Source organism: Serinus canaria, chromosome 10 (genome assembly GCF_022539315.1).
Source record: "Serinus canaria isolate serCan28SL12 chromosome 10, serCan2020, whole genome shotgun sequence".
Taxonomy (NCBI): domain Eukaryota; kingdom Metazoa; phylum Chordata; class Aves; order Passeriformes; family Fringillidae; genus Serinus; species Serinus canaria.
Window position 1 is genome coordinate 6,866,415 of NC_066324.1, and position 17,706 is coordinate 6,884,120.

General features: G+C 45.5%; 1 protein-coding gene across 10 annotated transcripts in view; it reads left to right on the forward strand.

Moving 5' to 3' along the window:
- The window catches only part of AKAP13 (A-kinase anchoring protein 13), a 208,409-nt gene that overhangs the window by 104,333 nt on the left and 86,370 nt on the right, over window positions 1-17,706 (forward strand). For 8 of the 10 annotated variants that reach the window (XM_050978263.1, XM_050978265.1, XM_050978266.1 and 5 more), the window contains exons 8-10: window positions 1,475-1,664; window positions 4,910-7,799; window positions 12,291-12,352. In XM_050978263.1, the coding sequence (XP_050834220.1) occupies window positions 1,475-1,664; window positions 4,910-7,799; window positions 12,291-12,352 (3,142 nt within the window). Of the gene's footprint in view, window positions 1-1,474; window positions 1,665-4,909; window positions 7,800-7,942; window positions 8,004-8,380; window positions 8,570-12,290; window positions 12,353-17,706 lie in introns of those variants that run through there. The other 2 variants (XM_030228273.2, XM_030228277.2) reach the window with 2 other exon arrangements.

Genomic DNA, 17,706 nt, shown 5'->3' on the forward strand with positions numbered 1-17,706 from the left:
CCCACCCTGCTCTGCCCATTCCTGTTGCTGATCATGGTGTTTGCTTGTTATGACTTTGCTTTCTAGATTGCTTGGCTTCCCAGAGAGATAGCCCTGTGCCTTACTGGGGGGCCCTTGCCCATATGAAAGGTTTGCGGATTTTAAAGCAAGACCTCTCAGCAAAGATTCTGAAAACTACTTACAGTTTTACCTGGTTGATGGCATGCATTTGTGTTTCTGTACTTTCTTGAATTCCTAATTATTTAAAAACAATCACAGCTCTGCCCCTTCCAAGGAAATTTGTAGCTGGGCAGGAAAGGGAGATCAGAAAATGGTTAGTCTCTGCAACAGGGAGGGGACATCATAGATTCACAGAGTAGTTTGGTTTGAAAGGGACCTTTACAGGTCATCTGGTCCAATCCTCAACCCAGCTCATAGGTGGGACTGGGTGTCAGTAGATGTGTCCCTGGTAGAAGGAAGACAAGGAAAATCCCATTTCTTGCACCCCTGAGCAGCTCAGTGTCATCCCCTGTTTGTGTAACATTGCTGGGGTTTGGCTCCATGTCTCTTCTGAGGGATTCAGGGCTTGGTGGTGTGGTGCACAAACTGCTCTGTCTGGGATGATCAAAACAGATTTTGGGTTTCCTGAATCAGTTCTGATTCAAAATGAAATTTGTGAACCTGAAGGTGGTGAACACCTCAGTCTTTTCTCACCACCTCAGTGGCACAGTGTAGCTGCTCTGCGGTTTGGTGAGATCTGAGGAATTGCTGCTTTGAGTGGTGCAAAATCAGGGTTTGAAGTTCAAAAAGAGAGGACTAAATAGAAATTCCTATTGACTTCATTTACATACTAAGTTATTTTCATTCTGATCTACAGCATCTTTTTTCCTTTCTTTCCTTTGGATTGGTAAAAAGAAAGCCCATGATAGTGCTGCAGGAAAACAGCTGTCTCACAACACTGAGAAGATCTTGCACAGAGGCAGTTTCACAGAGCAGGTTCAGTTCATTTCAGGAGTGAAAAAATTGCTGCAATTTGATGGCTGTTGGGTGTTTGTGAGCAGTGTGCTGGCTTTGGTGGAGAAGTTGTACCATGATAGTTTTCATTCCTTCCAACTTATCCCTTTGCTGTTCTGCCTTTCAGGTCTCTGCTGTTCTGTGACAGCTTCTTTGGTGATCTTCACCTGTGATAAATCTGATTTAAAACACAGTTGTCATGCCCTTAGCTTCTAGTCTGTCCCAGTCTGGGGTAAAAACCACAGATCTCTACCTGAAAAGGACTTGTGAAACAAAGCTTGTGGCTGGCATTAGCGCTAAATCACATTAATTTTCAAGACTGAGGAGTGTGTGTGTGTGTGTGTATCTGTCTGGCCCTGGAGCCTGTGCCATGCTCTGCTCATTCCCATGATTAGATGCTGTCCAGAGTGAAGGAGAGCCTGTGTGTCCTGCCCTGCAGGATCCCTGCTTGCCTGCCCACTAACCCTCCCTTGTTTTGCAGGGAGGGAGCCAGGGAGCCGGACTCGTGGAGCACCCTGTCTCACACCGTGCACTCAGGGGACTACAGCGTGAAGCACCACCGTGGGCTGGATGTGTACCTGCTGACAGCTGAGGCCACGGAGGGGACAGCAGCCAGCTGGGAGAGGGACATCCAGCACCTGCAGATGCACATGCAGAGCCACCAGCACCAGGTGAGCAAAAGGATGAGGGGGATGGAAGAGATGCAGATCTGGCTGGTTGCAGCCTGGCACCTGGGGAGGATTTTTACATGTCAGCATCCTTCAGGGCTTGTTTCTCTAGGCATTTTCTCTGGATTCATTATCAAGCATCCAGGTGGACACCTGTCCATTTGCTTCTTTTTTGAGCATGGGGAGATCTGATTAAGCTGTATTAGGCAGCAAATGTTCTCATTCAGAAGAGGAGCAGGATCAGGGCTGTGCGACACCAGCTCTGTTTTGCCTCTCTCTGCTACCAGCTCCTGCCTGATCTGTTAGTTTTAGACCAGCTTGGATGGGCAGGAACAGCTTCCTGGAGAATGCTGACCCTCTGCCTGTCTGGCAGACACTGGGCAGCTTAAGGCAGGCTCTGGAGTGAGGCTGGGGGTGTGGGCTTTAAGCACAGTGGGAACATCTCTTTTCAGATGGAAAGTTCAGGGTCAGAGAGGAGACTGAGAGGAAAATTTCTGAGACATGTGATGGAAAAAAATGGCTGTTTCAGTAGCAATTCAGTGTAGGACTCAGAGGGCAAGCCTGCCTTGGCCACACAAGGTTTGTGTTCATAATGGTCTCTTCACTGTGCTCCTCTCAAACTCTGTGCTGGTTGGACCACAGGAGGTGTAGGGTTTTGGAAGGGCTTTCTCCTGTTGCTTTAAAATCCATGCCACAGGGTCTGAGTTGGGAAGGTGAAACATCAGAACACTTTTGTGCCATTTCTCAGAAACACCCACGTGTCTGTCACCGTTGGCATCACTTGTGGGTGTGTTCCTTCATCAGATCACATATCCGGGGTTGCAGAGGTGCAGGGTCTAAACAACAGGATATTTTTGTTGCTTTAACTAAGGGAGGGGAGAACTGTTGTGTGCACCTAGTGGGCTGGGGAATGAGCAAAGGAATGGGCTATGCTAAGCCATTTTCAGCCTTCCCTGAGTACCTGAGATGTTGATTACTCCCAGTCTCAACAGGAACTGATGGCATCAGTGACAAATCCAGGCTAACTGAAATCTCTTCCCCTTTCCATCAAGAGACCCTAAGCCATGTCAAGCATATCCAGCTCGCTGCTTGTTTGCTCATGCAAATGCCAGATTGGGAACATTTTGCCTGACAATGAAACCAGAAATAGACTTTGCTTTCCACCACTGTTTTACTTCACATCTAATCTGATTTGAATTTGGAAAGCAGCCCTGTAATTATTTCATTTAGGTTTATTTTGGGTCAGTTGAGAGCCTGTTGGCTTCCTTTGGTGATGGCTGTGTTTTTCCGGCTATCAGCAGAGTGACTTCACTGTGAGGATGCTGGGGCTGCTGCAGCCCCTCCTTTTGAAAACCCTGCTTGTTCCCAAGCAAGTGTCACTGTTGCGTGTCTGTCCATCCTGGCTAGGATCCAGGAGCACAGTCTCCATGCTCTGCTGTGGGGTTACAGCCACCAAAGGCCTGGCACACTGTTTGCCCTTGCAAAAAATACCTGCAGCCTGTGGGTACCACTGCACACAGAGCCCCGTGTCCTTTCCCTGATGCTGCACAAGGGATGGAGATGCCATGCTGCTGCCTCCAGGGCTAACCTGGCTTGGGATGCCTCAAAACCAGGGAGGCATAGCTGACAGCATAGATGGGAGCTGGGCAGCAGCGTTCTTTTGAATAGCAGGGTGATTGGTGGCAAACCCCAGAAGTACATCTAGTGGTCTGTGACTCAGTGAGTCTGTGGCACTACTCAGTGTTTGCAAACCTCAGAGTGTGGAAAGACAAGTAAATGCAATATCCTTAAGGAAGCAGTGATGATTTTAGCCACTCTTAGTATAGGCAATACCCAGAAGTTCCCTGTGGTGCTTCAGTTAGCATAGTGGCTGCTTTAATTATCAGGGTGTTTAAGCTGCCAGTTTTGGTGTGAAGTTCTAGTTCTCTGAGAACTAAAAACTTAAACAAAATTTGCAGGGAGCTGTTCAAGTTAGACTTCTAATATGCATGTATTTTTTTTTTTAATCCTTTTACAAATAAATGCAAGAAAAGCTCAGATTTTACATAGTTCATTAGAATTTTATACCTATAGAGAGTCTCAGGCCCTTAGTGAAAAACCAGTGTGACCTTGGAAAGCTCGTGGTGCAAAACCCCAAGCAAACCTGCGGGGAGCTCTGTTGGGTGTACTCTGAGGGACTGGGGTTGCTCAGTAATTTAATAAGCCACTATTTCTAAGATATGAACATTGATATGTTCTCTTCTACAGAGATGAGAATATGAAAGGAAATATTGAAACAGACAGTTCTTTTTAAATAAGGGTTTGTATCAAACTATAAAAGCTTGACAAAGCAGGTGCTCTGGAAGGAAAAGACAGATTAGGGAGGAATTGATTATGATCCTACTGTTCCATGATAATGCATGTATTAATTTTAATAATATGTCATAATTTTGAAAATTTTACTTCCAGCTAGGAAATAAATTTCAGATATTTAATTACGCCTGCAGTTCTCAGGAATAGATTAGATTATTAGTTCAGTCCTGTGAGCAGGAGACAGTTGGTGTGTTTGGACATTGCCAGCCAATGCTGGCATTTCCATCCATAGAGAGAAAATTGAGGAATGCTGGTAAGAACTGGGGAGTGCTGGGTGGGGATCTGAAGGTGCTCTTAAGCAGCATTTGCTTGAAGTCCTTTGGGACAAGGCTGGTATATATTTGCATTATTTGGTAGACTGAATTCTGCTCTTTACAGTTCTTGAATTAAAGTGCACCCAAGAACTGATACTACAGCTTCTCAAGAGCAATTACCAAGATTACAGTTCCTTTCAGTGATGGCAGATGGTGTAGCAGGGGGGTAGAGAGACAAATTTCAGCTTTGGGTTGTTTAGGCTGGCTTTAGGGAAAATTCTTCATGGGAGGGTGGTGTGGCATGGGAGCAGATTGTCCAGAGAGGCTGTAGGCACTCAGTCATTGGAGGTTTGGCAAGATAAAGTCATGGTTGACCTGATGCTGCAGTGGCAGTAGGCCAGTTTCAGGCAGGTGGTTGGGCTAGATGACCTTTAGATGTTCTTTTCAACCAACGTTTCTGTCATTCTAATAATTTCAATCTTACCTCCTGCTAATAAAACCAACTTGTAAAATACCCACTGCAATACATTTTTAGCACCAGGAACAGTATTAATGTGGAATAGGATTAGGTAGATACAGGTCTTGAGTAACTGCATGACAGAATAAACCTGTTTTTTTTTCTTCTTTTGTGTGCTGTTACAGACTTTAAGGCAGCAGACAGAGCCTGTTCTGGGAGATTCTGGAGACAGCTGTACTGAAGGAGCAGAGGGTCATATGACCACCACCTCTCAGAGCCTAGAAGAAATGGCAAGAGAAGAAAGGCAGAAAAACCCATCTGATCTGGTTCACCTGGACATCAGGCAGCTCTCAGACCAAACCCAGCAGGAGGAGAAAGGCAACAGCAGCAGTCTGGGAGCTTTTAATGATGCACCAGAAGACATGGTAAGCCCGGGGGGTGCAAACAGCCCGGCCAGCATCTGTGAAAGTAAAAACACAGAGATATTGTGTAAAAAGGAAGGAGAGGCGGGGCTAAGATCTGCAGAAGGCTCTGGGACTGTATCAGATGAGGACTGCACTGTGAGCCTGTGTGCAAGTGTAAATGGTGCTGTAAATCTTCCATGCTCTGGAAATACAAATGAGGAAGCTGGAATGACATCGGCTGGAGTTGTTCTGGATCAGGCGGGCGTGAGCAGCACAGACAGTGCCCATCAGGAAGTACAAACTGCTGAGGAGCTTGCTGTCAGTGCTGCTGCTGTGGCTGCAGCTGCAGGTGAAGCCCCAGCTTCCTCGGAGGGCCTGGATGTAGCCATGGGCCAGACTGAGTGCAGGAACTGTGCCGGGGCACCTGAGAGGGCTAAGGGCCCGCGTCGGACAGAGGATGGGCTGGCAGAGCCTGGTGAGAGGACTGCAAAGCTGGAAGAGAAACACCCAGCTAAGGAAGAGTCATCCAGCACTGCTCAGCCCTTACTCAGTGGTTTAAACGGCACTGAGTGTTCAGATGGGGAGGATGCAAATGTGGGACTGGTACCCGCCTGTGACGGTGCAAATGCAGGTGGTGACACTGGCAGTGTCTCTGTTGAGCTTTGCAAGACCAGCAGTAACAAAGAGACTGATGTGGACTCGCGCACTGCTCAGGTAAATGGTGACTTCATGGAAAGCCAGGGTGATGCCAGTGTCACAGGGAGGCAGGAGGTCACTGCAAGCACTGCAGAAGCACTGCCAGCAGTGAATGGGGTGAAGGTTCCTGCATGCACATCAAAACCTGCTGTTGGTTTGGAAGTCCATGGCAGCAGTGAGAGTGGAGAGCAGGAAGGGCTGGTGGAAGCAGGCTGCACAGATGGAAAATCCAGCCTGCCCTCACTGGAAGGCAGTGTGGAAACTGATGGCCCTGATGCTGAACCTGCAAACAGAGATGCTGGTGGATCTAATGAAAGTGGTGCAGAAGGTGCACATTGCCAGGAGAGTGGTGAGATCTCTGACCACGGGGCTGCAGCCATGGAGAGCAGTGAAAAGGAGCCAGTAGGAACTGATACCAGCAGCTGCAGAGATGGAGGAAGCAAAGATTCTGCAGGCGGTGGTCAGGAAGTTGCTGCCTGTCCCCCTTCTGCTGCTCAAAGTGGTGTTAAAAGTGAAATGGGCAACAGCTTCAAACCAGACACTGCTCAGCAGGGTGAACGTGAGGAACGTGAGCCTGCATCGCTCCCTCTCCCTCCAGAGGATGTGAGTGCAGGCCTGGCAGAGAAAGAGCCTGCCCAGGCTGGAGCAGAGAAAGCAGAAAGCACTTCAGAGCAGGAGGGGAGGAGCAAGGTGGAATCTCTCCTACCCAGAGGAGAGGGGCCAGCTGTGAGTCAGGAGGGAGATGCTGCAGTGGCACCTCCCGGGCAGGAGGCAGCTCTGCAAGGTAATGACCCTGGATCAGCTCCATGTGCCAAGGGCGCAGACTGTGCTGAGGATAATTTAATAGGCACACCCTCTGCAACTCATAATGAGGAATCTAAACAAAACCAGGAAGCGGTGGCAGCGAGGGCAGGCTCGGCAGAGCTCTCCTGGCAGCACGGTGGGGAGCATGGCGGGGTAGCTGCCACCTGGCCAGAGGACCATGCTGGGGATGAGGGTGCCCCAGGGCAGGACCACTCACAGCAAGTTGAAGGAGGCAAAGCTGAGCCTGAGCAGGAGGATCAAGTGAATGGCCATGAGCAGGTTTTGTCGGAGGAACTTCTTGCTGCTGTTGTGAAACCCCCCTCCTGCAGTCTGGGGGGGCCTGTGGTGGGCAGCAGCAGTGTGGATGCTGAGATGAAAGCGACACACCAACCCAAAGAAGACTGCAAGGTTGGAGCAGCGGTTGCAGCAGAAGGCACCATGCATGGACCTGCATCAGCAGATGAGTCACTGGGTGCAGAGAGTGACCCTTGTCCGAATGCTGGGCTGAACCAAGAACAGGACCCCACTCAAACCCTACAACAAATCTGCCCCCACAGCAGCACCCCTGAGTTCAAAGACAGCTCAGAGGTGGGAGCCCTGAGCGATGCTTGTGAGGGTAAGGAGGTGCCAAGGCCGGTGACAGTAGCCCCTGTTGCAGCATTTGCAGAGCAGCAGGAGGACACGGAGAGCGTGCTGCCCCGGGCAGCGCTCCAGCCCATCGCAGAGGAGCCCACGTGTGACAGCGACTCCAGCACTGACACCGTCTGCCTGGCTGGTGACAGTGACACTGCCCTGGCAGGGGCTCAGGGGGAGGGCTTGGTTGAGCCTCATGGAAAGCAAAGCCGTGCCGTACCTGCAGTGCCCTTCTCGCCGTGTTCCTGCCACCTGCAGCCTGTGGAGTCACTGGAAAATGTGGGAGCGAAGAGTTTGGTATCGGCTAATGGTGCCTCTTCTCTGGATAAAGTTCCTAAAATGGTAAAAAGTTTTGATGCAGTGGTTTTTGCAGCAGAGACACCTTGTTTCCCCGAAGTACCTGGCGCAGAAAAAGTGGGGCTTGAGCCCCAGACTGCAGTGGATGCCAGAGCCAGCCTTAATGGACAAATGGATTGCAGTTCTTCAACAAAGAAGAAGAATGTCAGCCTGGCAGTGCAAGGAGCTGAGCCTGTTACAGGTAGGAAAAATCAATTGGTTTTTACTTTTTAGGTTTTTCTTTGTAGGCGTGTCTCTGTCGCGTCATCAGCAAAGAAAGGAAATAAGAGCTGGATGCTTGTGTTGGAGAGGAAGTGTCTGAGGTTTTTCTTCTGGGAAACAAAAAATTTGTAATTACATATGAAAACTTCCAGTTCAAGTACATGTTGCTTGTCTGGCGCTGGAGGTAAGAACAGAGCATCATCTTCTATGAATTTGTACAGGAGAATTTCTAGCACATAAATCCTTGCTGGACAAGAAATTAATGGGCTTGAGCTATTTGGATGACTTTATCTTAAAGTTATAAGTTTTCATGTGGGCATGAGGGTTTATTTCTTTGGTGTTACTCCTTTGCTTTTCCCCTTTATTTTTGCTGGTGTGGAGCTGGTGGGTACAATGGGACTCTCCTGATTTTCTTTGCTTGTCGATGTGAGCCAGCTGCCAGTGTCCCTCTGAACTGCCTGAAGCTGCTTCCTAATTGGCAGCATTAGGTCATTTAACACAGCCAGTGAGCCCTTCCCCTGCTGCCTTTTCCGGGCTTCAGAGCTTTTTTGTCAGGCAGAGCAGCTGGTGGTGTTTGCCAGTGCATTTCAGCAGTGCTGGAACTTGGGTGATGAGTTTTACTGGCCCCTGTGGGCTGGGAAGTGGGACTGGCCTTCCCCCTGGATGAGTGGTGATGGGAGAGAGCACTGGGACTTGGGGGACAGCCTAGAAGCCTCCATGCAGCAGGAGCTAAATGGAAAACATCACCAGGTAACTTCAGGAAGGGAGATAAAGGGGTACACTGAATGAAAAAGAAATGGGTTTGTTGCTCCAGCCTGGGATTTAATGGTAGGTGAATTTGGTACTGAAGCATGGAGCTAATCTGATCTCTGTATCCCACCTGTTCAGGCAGCTGTTAAATGGAAGCAGCTGAACTTTTTCAGTTGCCATTTTTTCTTTGCTCTGAGAAAATGATACAGTGCCTCTCGATTTCCAAGCACCTAACAAACAAACAATCAAACAAAGCAATTTCTTTTAAATTATTAAAAGAAAATCTGTCATGATATGAATCATGAAGTTGTGTAGTTATAAAGCTGTTTCACTGCTCTGATGCTGAGAGCTGTTTCTTCAGTCTTAAGTGCAGCATGGGGTGATGGTAGAGAGTTTGTTCTGATATGTGACAGCAGAATAATTGAGGGCAGGAGGGGAGGAGGGTGTCAGTGGAGGGTCCAGCAAATGAATTTTTTGTTAGGTTCAGGATTTTTTGGATGTTTGTGTGTCAAGAGATAGCCAGTAAACATGAGTCAAGAGATCCCCAGTAAATATGTAGAAAAATCTAAAGGTGGATTAGAAAGCTGTTTTCAGAAAGAACCTGTTTTAATGCTGTGTTGGTTTGACAGTTCAATAGATGGGAGTGGCTATAAGTCAATACTTGGCTGGGCTTCTTTTCCTAGGGGCCTCTGGCTCTATCTCTACAGTCCAGGTCTTTACTTCTGGTTGGATTCTTGGAGCCCTGACACCGTCTAGATGAGGTTTGAAAAGGAAAAGGGACCAGACAGTCCAATAAGATAGTAGCTAAAGTAGGAAAGTATTGTTAAGTCATCATTCTGTATTAGGATATGGAAAGGGGAGGGGGAAAAAAAGGGGCGATCCTGTTACTGATTTAAAATACATAATGATTTAGGGCTGAAAGGTCTTGGAATAAAATGGTCTGACCTGTGCTTAAGCAGAAATTGTTTATGTGCAATGAGATGCCACAAAAAATAAAATTTAAACGGTAGTATTTTCTCTTGAAGTACTTTAGGATTATCTTGAATCAAAATGTTGGGGAAGCCCAAAAAAAAATTGGCTTTAAGCAGAGGCAAGTGACTGCTATTAATCCAAGCTCGCTATTTGGAATATTTCTGACACTGATCTCCTATAGAGCACCATCTAGAACTCTGATATGGCAGTAATTCAATAGAAGTGATTTGTTGTTTATAATTATTGCTGTGTATATTTTTTATGTTGGTGTCTAGCCTTGGGTGGCACGGTTTTTTATATGAATTCAGTGGCGGTCTTCAAGTTTTTTCTGCTGTGCCTGTTCTAGGGAGTTTTCCCTGAGGTCTGGATTTGTACGGAGGATTTTGTATCCATGCTGGCGTCAGGCTTCTCAGTTCTCAGGATGAATCACTTCTTTTTTTGGTGGAATACAATAAAACCTTCCCAAAGGAAGTGTAGGTCACAAGGCCATTTCTCAGAAACTCATGTAGTCAGAGGGGTTTATTGTCATGGTAATTTATCAGCAATGTAATCAGGTGATAATTGCTGTTGCCATTACTCCAGATCATCGAGGTCTTTAATTTTTTAATTTATATTGTGAAGCTGCTCCCAGATATACACCTGTTTATCTCATTGCCTCTGCTTAGTTTCCGCCTACCCCCAAAACAAAGACTTCAAAAGGTCAATTTCCTTATCCAGACAGGTATCTAGTGACTGGTCACAACCCTGAAGGAAGCTGATGAAGGTAGATCCTGCTTTCCTGAGGCATCTCTTCCTACTGTTAGCTTCAGACTCAGAACTGCATTTCAGCTGAGTAATGGGTTCTGCAAGCACATTATCTGCAAGTCAGGCAGGTAAATGCTATGCATTAAAAAAGAAAGGAGTTAGGTTATGAAATCATACCACAGTAGCCTGGGTGGGTGAGAAGAGAGGAGATGCCATGTGTTTGTGCTGACAAAACACCTTGGAGTAGTTGCAGTTTCTTGGCAGAAACCAAACCAAGTAAGGTTAGATTGTATGGTTGGGGTCTGCCATCGTAAATAACAAATACTGTAATTAATGCTCCTTAGCTATTCTCCTGGGAGAAATATCTCCTGTAGATCTCAGCATTTCAAGAAAATATTCCTTCACAGAAGAATATCACCTTATGAGTCTTTACCTCGTTCTTATTGGTGGCATTTTCTCTTTAGAAAAGCTCTTGGAATGATTTCCTTCCCCTATTAGAGTGGCAGGATGAGCAGGTAACAAATGTCACTAACGGTGCCACACTTCAGTGAGAGGCACTATGCCCAGAGACCTCTGTGATAGCTTTATAGTGCTTTTCCTTTGGGATATTTCTTAACAGAAATTTAGGAAGAAGTGACAGAGTGAAAAAATTGCCTCGAATTTCATCCTGAGGGCTTAATGTCTTCATCCTCCATTTCTTACCCAGCAGGGTGAGCTTGCTTCTCCTGTCCTCAGTGCACCAGATGTTTCTTACTTGCATGTTCTCTCTTTGGATCAGGATCTCAACCATGGTGGCATTGCCATGACCCCAAGCACATCTCCCAGCAAATGGAACTCACAGAAATTTGTAGCCTTATCTCTGATTTAGGAGTCTGCCCACAAATTCATGCAATCGAGGCAAAATCATTGCAAAACCAGATGGTCCCAAAAAAAAAAAAAGGATGGACATTAAAGGCAGTGGAAAACCATTAGTTACAATTGTTAGGACGATTTCCCCATGAAAATGGGAGGCTCCTCTTGCTAAATCCCTGTAGGGCTAAACTCACTGCAAGCATACGTCGTCCTTAAGAAGGCGTTGTCATCCATCCAGTGTTTGTTTTTAGTAGAAATGAGAGAGGGAGTGGGATTAGAGGGAGGTTTAGCCCTGACACAGCCACTCTCCATCTGGGTGGCTTTGGTCAAATCACTTCACTCCCCTGAAAGTGTCCTGTGTGTCATGAGAGTCTTTAGCTTAGGGATCAAAGAGAATGACGATGTTGACTTCCTGCCAGAGAAAGGTAAGCAGGGGGAACCCCTGGGGAATGGTGACTAATGAAAACTTGGCTGGGCAGAGGAAGCAGCTGGGACATGAAGTTTGTACGACTGTGGTGGTGACACCATCACAGGAGCATGGAGAAGGGAAAACTCAGCTGGGACTTTGTAAATTCCAGCAGCAAAGTTTTGCTTTCCTAGTCCAGCAGGGTAATTCTCTCATCCATGAGGCAGTGCAGGTGGGTTGAGTTTTTGCAGCTTGTGATATTTTTTTTTAATTTTTTTTTTTTTTGCAATGCTTAAAATAGCTATTGAGGGCAGACAAGGTTAGTTTCTTGTGTTATCTTTGGGTTGTGGTAGGAGAAAAATAGCAAAAAGTTTGTTTCTTTATGTAGATGAATGGGAGCCAAGAAAATACATGAACAAATACCTGCAGATGTGCTTGGCCTCACCTACAGGTTATCAGAAATTTCACCCTATGCTTGCTGCTGTTTCATCATTTCCTTCAGTCCCTGATAGGATAATTTTTAACATGAATAGCAAGGAAGCAGTAAAGTCAGCAATGAAACCAGAATTTGGAAATCAAATGGCCTTATAGGGGTTCAGATGGACTTGTTGAATGGCCTTGGGTGTTGGGTTTTCTTTTCCTTTTTTGGGTGGATGGGGGGGACTGGTTAGAGTAAATAAAAAAATGTTAGTAACAATGAAAGACGTTTGTTTTTAAATTACCTTTATGGACCTTCTGTTTGCACAGGGATGTTGGAAATGAAAACCGAGGACGAGGTGGATTTTCAGAAGGACGGCACAGAGGAAGTGGTGAGTGCAGGTGTTGTCACCTTGTCCTTTGCTGTGCTTTGTAAAGAAATGTCAGTGCTGCTGTGACCTGCTGGTTTCCTGTGAAAAGCTGAACGATGCCCAGTGACATTGCTTTAGACTGTTAAAGACAGCCTGGGCTTTTTTAGCCCTTGCGTTTTCAACTGCTGGATTCAGGCACGTTTATGTTTTCTCAGCTGGTCACAGATTGAGCCAAGAGGTTCTTCACGGGGCAGGGTTGTACCAAGATTTGTGTATGATTTGACAAAAGCCACGTCCTGCAATGTACTTGAGGTTGGTGATGCTATGTGGGGCTAGCAGCACCCTCAGGGTCCCTGCATTGCTGCTGCCAGGGTGGTCCTGGAGAGTCTGTCCCTCCCTTCTGGTGCTTTGTGTTTCCAGGGAGGTTTTGGCAGAAAGGTTTGGCTGTGTTTTATGTTGGTGTGTGCACAGACTGCAGGGTCTAAAGACATCATGGGCTGGGAGTGTTTGTGCCTTAGCTGGAAGAAAAATGAATAATGGGAGGATATATAGGGATCAAATGTGGAGGGAAATGCCATATTCCTCGTGTCAGTGAAACAATATTAAAAGGTCATGCCAGGAATCAGAAATCCATTGGTATTGTATTTTATTATTTGTGCTTTGCCATATTTAAAGATTGTCTGTGATTTAAAAAAAAAGGTTGATATTTAGCTTTACATGAACATAATTTTCATTTTAAGCACTACTAATACAAATTCTGCTTTGTCAATAGCTGTAGTTTTTTGGGTCTTACCTTTCCTAGATGGATTTGTATTTGCTCCTGTATTTTATGTGTGGTTTCATGTTCCTGAAAAAGTATTTTGTAAATGACAAATTGATGGCAGCCTTGTGTTGGAGCACATTGCCTTTGAGCAGCTGTGTTTGTGTCTTCCCCTACCATTATGAAGCTGTTAAAAGAGAAAATGCTGTTGGGATGAGTTTACACTGCAGGGTGGAGCTCCAAAAATCTTTGCTCATCATGCAGTAAAGCTCTTTGAGCAGCAGAACAGTCTTGCCAAAGCTTGTAATAAAATCAGGTTTATTATGTTTTTAACAAGTTAAGGCTTAATTTCTGTAGCTGTTTGCTTGGTGAGTTAGCAAGGGACTAGAGAAAATAACTTTCCAAGCCAAAATTTGTGCTGTCTGATATGGAAGTCTTTCATTACTGTGTGTGAGTGGAAAGTGCTACTGAATTTTTTTTTTTTTTTTTTAACTGACCCTTTATTAAAGATAATTTTCCTGACCAATACTTTCAAATCTGGTAGTGAAGTAAGAAATCTTTAGCGAATACAATTTAGGACATGGCCTTTTACTTTCAAACAAGGAGAAAAGAAAAAAGTATTGAATTTAGCTTCCATTTTGCATGTTTTACAGGCATTCTGAGTTTTGTGTGTGTGCTTTCTCCTCTTCTTCCTCTCCCTCCCACCCTGTCAAACACCTCTTTAGAAATCTGGCTGTTCCGAGGCAGGAATGGGAGTGCCAGGGGAATGGAAAGTTTGCTGCAGGACTGACAGGGTTTCCTGTTGCTACGTTCAACAGAAACAAAATAACAACTGCACTATATTAAGGTCATTAAAAAAAAAAAAAAAAAAAAAAAAAAGAAAGAAAAAAAAAACCACCAACCAAAAAGGAGTGGAAGGCTTATAAATAGAGTTTAATTCACACATGTGGGCTGGGTCAGAGGCGGCCGGTGAAAGCCACCCTCGTGCTTTGTGCCTCTCCTGCCACGTCCTGACTCTGCTTTATTTAGTGCTGCTGCATTTTGTAGCCAGAAGTCTTTCAGGTGCTCATTGCCTTCTCATTATAGAGCCATTTTGTGGTTAGTAAAGGTGGTTTTCTTAACTTGCTGCAAATAGAAGTGTTGTTGCTTGCCCCTAGTCAGGAGCTGCAGGTATTTTGCAGCCTCACTGGTGCTGTCAGCAGTTTTGGATCGTGGGAATTATTGCTAACTCCTATTTTATGGGTGAGAAATTTGCACACTGTTTTTCATAAGCACAGGTTACTTTAAAAAAACAGTCTTGGAGTTCAGAAAGTGCAATATCTTGTATAGTTCAGTCAGGCTAAAGGGCAGTAGCTTGAGTACTCTGGAGAGAGAAGGGGGAAAACTCTTCTAAGATGGGTTCTGCAGAATGAAAAACTGTGAATCATTTTTAGAATTAGCTGGATCTGTGATGCCAGTGTTACAGAGGTGAGATCTCACACTTTCTCCTGTAGTCATTTCAGAAGACTCTTGCACATGTCATGGAAAAGCTGCTATCAAAAAATGTTTAGGAAAATAATGGTCTATAGGGTTATAAGCACTTAAGAGAAAATAATGGAAAAATGTTTTTTTCCAATTAAAATGAGTTTTTAAGTTACCTATTTCTTAAATTTCTTAAATTTCCAGAATTTTTTCTCAGCTGTAAAACTCAGTAACACAAACTTCCCAGGCTCCTTGCATGTTGCTTATCCTCATGGAGATTGTCCTGGTTCTTGTCTTCCTGCTTAGTTTGGCAATCTTGAGTAGAGTTGGGACAATCACTTGATGTGGTCTATTAAAATAAGACTTTAGTGTTTTTAAAGCAGAATAATTTTTAACTCTGATGAGAAATTTGGTTTGGCTTCTGCATGCTGCAATATTAACATAATTTAAAATGAAGCCTGTGGCTCCAGCGTCATTAAAGTAAAGCAGCAGTTTAAAATGAGCTGTACCCTGATATGCTTCTCTTGTGTTGATCCCAGAAATTGGTTGTGATTCATTATTTGCTGAATCTTTGTCTTCATGTGGCAGGATGGATAAGGTTGTGCTGCTGGGTTGTCTGAGCCTGTGACTGAGAAGTTGTAGCTGGCTGACCTCAGGACAGAGTTCACTGGGAATAGCCTTCCCATTGCATTTATTAACTGTATTAGTTAGTTCCTCTTGAATTGAATGCATCCTATCTTTACCAAAGGAACCAGTATTAATGTCTGTGTTTTCAGAAATTGCCAAGAATGAAGCTTAGAAAACTCTTGCACTTACATCCCTCCACTGATCCAAGTAGTGCAGTAACAATTGATATATCAGCAAGGTCATTTCCTGGAGGGAAACTTGCAGTATTTTCAGTCATGATTTGGAAGATGGAGGTATGTTTATAACACTCAGATGATATCAGGTCAGGAGGGATTGTAGGCACTTGAGAGAACAGGGTCAGGGTTCAGACTGACCTTACGAAATTGGAGAGCACATCCAGATAAGAGATAAAAGCAGACAGTGTGTGCTGCATTTGCAAAGGAGAAAGCAAAATGCACTTTTACCAAGTCAGGTTTAAGCTGGAGAGGGATAGGTTAAAATAAGGCTGAGGATTTGTAGTGGATTACCAGTGAACCAACTGCAAGAGCTATTGCAAGAGAGACAAGTCTTGTTTGTAGTTATATTTGAAGGAGTGTCGTCCGTAAGGTGTGGGAGGTGACTTAGTCATTGGTGGCACTGTGGAGCCATCATCAGTGCCATCAAATCCAGTTTGGGGTGCCCTGCTCAGGGGAAGACACAGGAAGTTTGGTAAGTGTCCAGAAGGGAACAATGAGAAGAGATTAAGAAACATGAGAAGAGATTGAAAGAACTAAATTTATTTGATGCAGCAAAAAGAAAACCATTGTGCAATCCAGCAGGCTGCCAACATGTAATAGTGGTTATTAAAGTCACAGATTTCCATGGCAGTTTAATTTACTGATTTGCTAATTTGCCAGGATGATTTAGGCTGGATGTTGTGAAAACATCCTGTTACTATCATAAAACTGTTGCAAGACCACCTAGGGAGGCCAGGAAACCTCCTTCCCTGGGTGTTGTTGCAGATAAGAGCATTGATGCTGTCAGGACAAAGCCTCAGGTCTGTTGCTGCCTGTTGGTTTTGGGTTGTAGGCCCCCATGTTTGTGCTTTGCTGAGCAGGGAGAAGAGCAAGGAGCTGCTTAGCCAGAGTCTGGCAGGGTGAGCCCAAGAAGGGGACTGGGACAGCAGGACTGCAGGAGATGAGGGTGGGAAGAAGGGGATGGGAAAGAGGCTATGGGAGAGAATAGAGACCCACACGGCACTGAGATGAGTGTTGGGATGGACAGTAGGTGTGAAGAATGCAGAGGTTTTTCCTTCCCCCAATTGTAATCTCTCATACTTCTCTTCCTTGGAGTCATCAGATAAATGGATAAAATTCTGGCCAAGGTGTACAGTGTCACTCACCTCCTGTGGCTGGTGCAGATGAGCAGAGTCTGGTGCAGTTCCAAACTACTGAACCTTGCTGGTGACCCAAGACAAGGGATTTTTATAGTTCTCCAGGCTCCAATTTATTTTCTTAGGAATTAACTGTTTTAACAAACTGCTCACCCTGAGAACCTGACAAAATTCAGGTTGTCTGTATACACTGAAATTCATTTTCTCCATCTGCATGGGTGTACACATGCACATACTATGGGATGGGGTTTGCAAATCCCTTTTTTCCAAAGGGCCTGCAGAATAGCATAGGAATTTCCTCAACAGCTTGGACAATTTCAGAGCAAGTGACTGAAGTGTTGCAAACAAATCAAAGCTGGGTTTGGTGGTGGAAAGTGCAGCCTTAACAATAGGCTGTGTTCTCACCCTGCCTCTTTAAAATCACTTGTGTAACCCTCTCTTTGTAAATGTTGTCCTGTAACTACAGTAAACATGGAAAATCTGAGCCAAAAGGGAGCCTGCCCTGAGCCTGGCATTAATGCTGGAGGCTGACAAACACTTACCCATTGGGTCAGGGCTTTGGGGTAGTCATCTGCCAAGCCCTTTCTCACACCCACCAGCATCCTGTGTCTGCCCCGGATGCTCAGAGCAGAGGCTTTGAGCTCTGTGAGGAAATTGTGTCAGCTGGCCAGCCCTGAGTGAATTCATGGCTGTGTAGGACACATCACCCCGGCTTTCACCAGCTGCTCTGGCCATCACCACACAGGCTGCAGGGAGCGAGAATAAAAGCTGGGGGAAGAAGAAGAAAAAGAAATTCAAACCAGGCTGAGCTGAGCTTCTTGTTTGGCCTTTACCATTACTCATGCCTTCAAGGCATTTATACAACTATTGTGGCAGGTTTTTTTTTTTTTGTCCTGCGCTGAATTTCTCTGGGTGCTGCATTTCCGATGCCTTTTTATCCAGAGTGCTGATAATCCCCAGCTCAAGACAGTAGTTTCCAAGCTCAGTCACAGGATTCACGGATATTAAGGGGCGAGGCAGGAACGTGGACACGCAGCCAAATCCTCAGCTCAGTGCAGGGATGCTGCTCCCAGGTCTGGCTCGGGGCAGATGAAGGTGCCCACGCTGCCCCCACCGTGGCCACGGGGCTTGTGCCAGCCCCCTCTGATCTCTGGA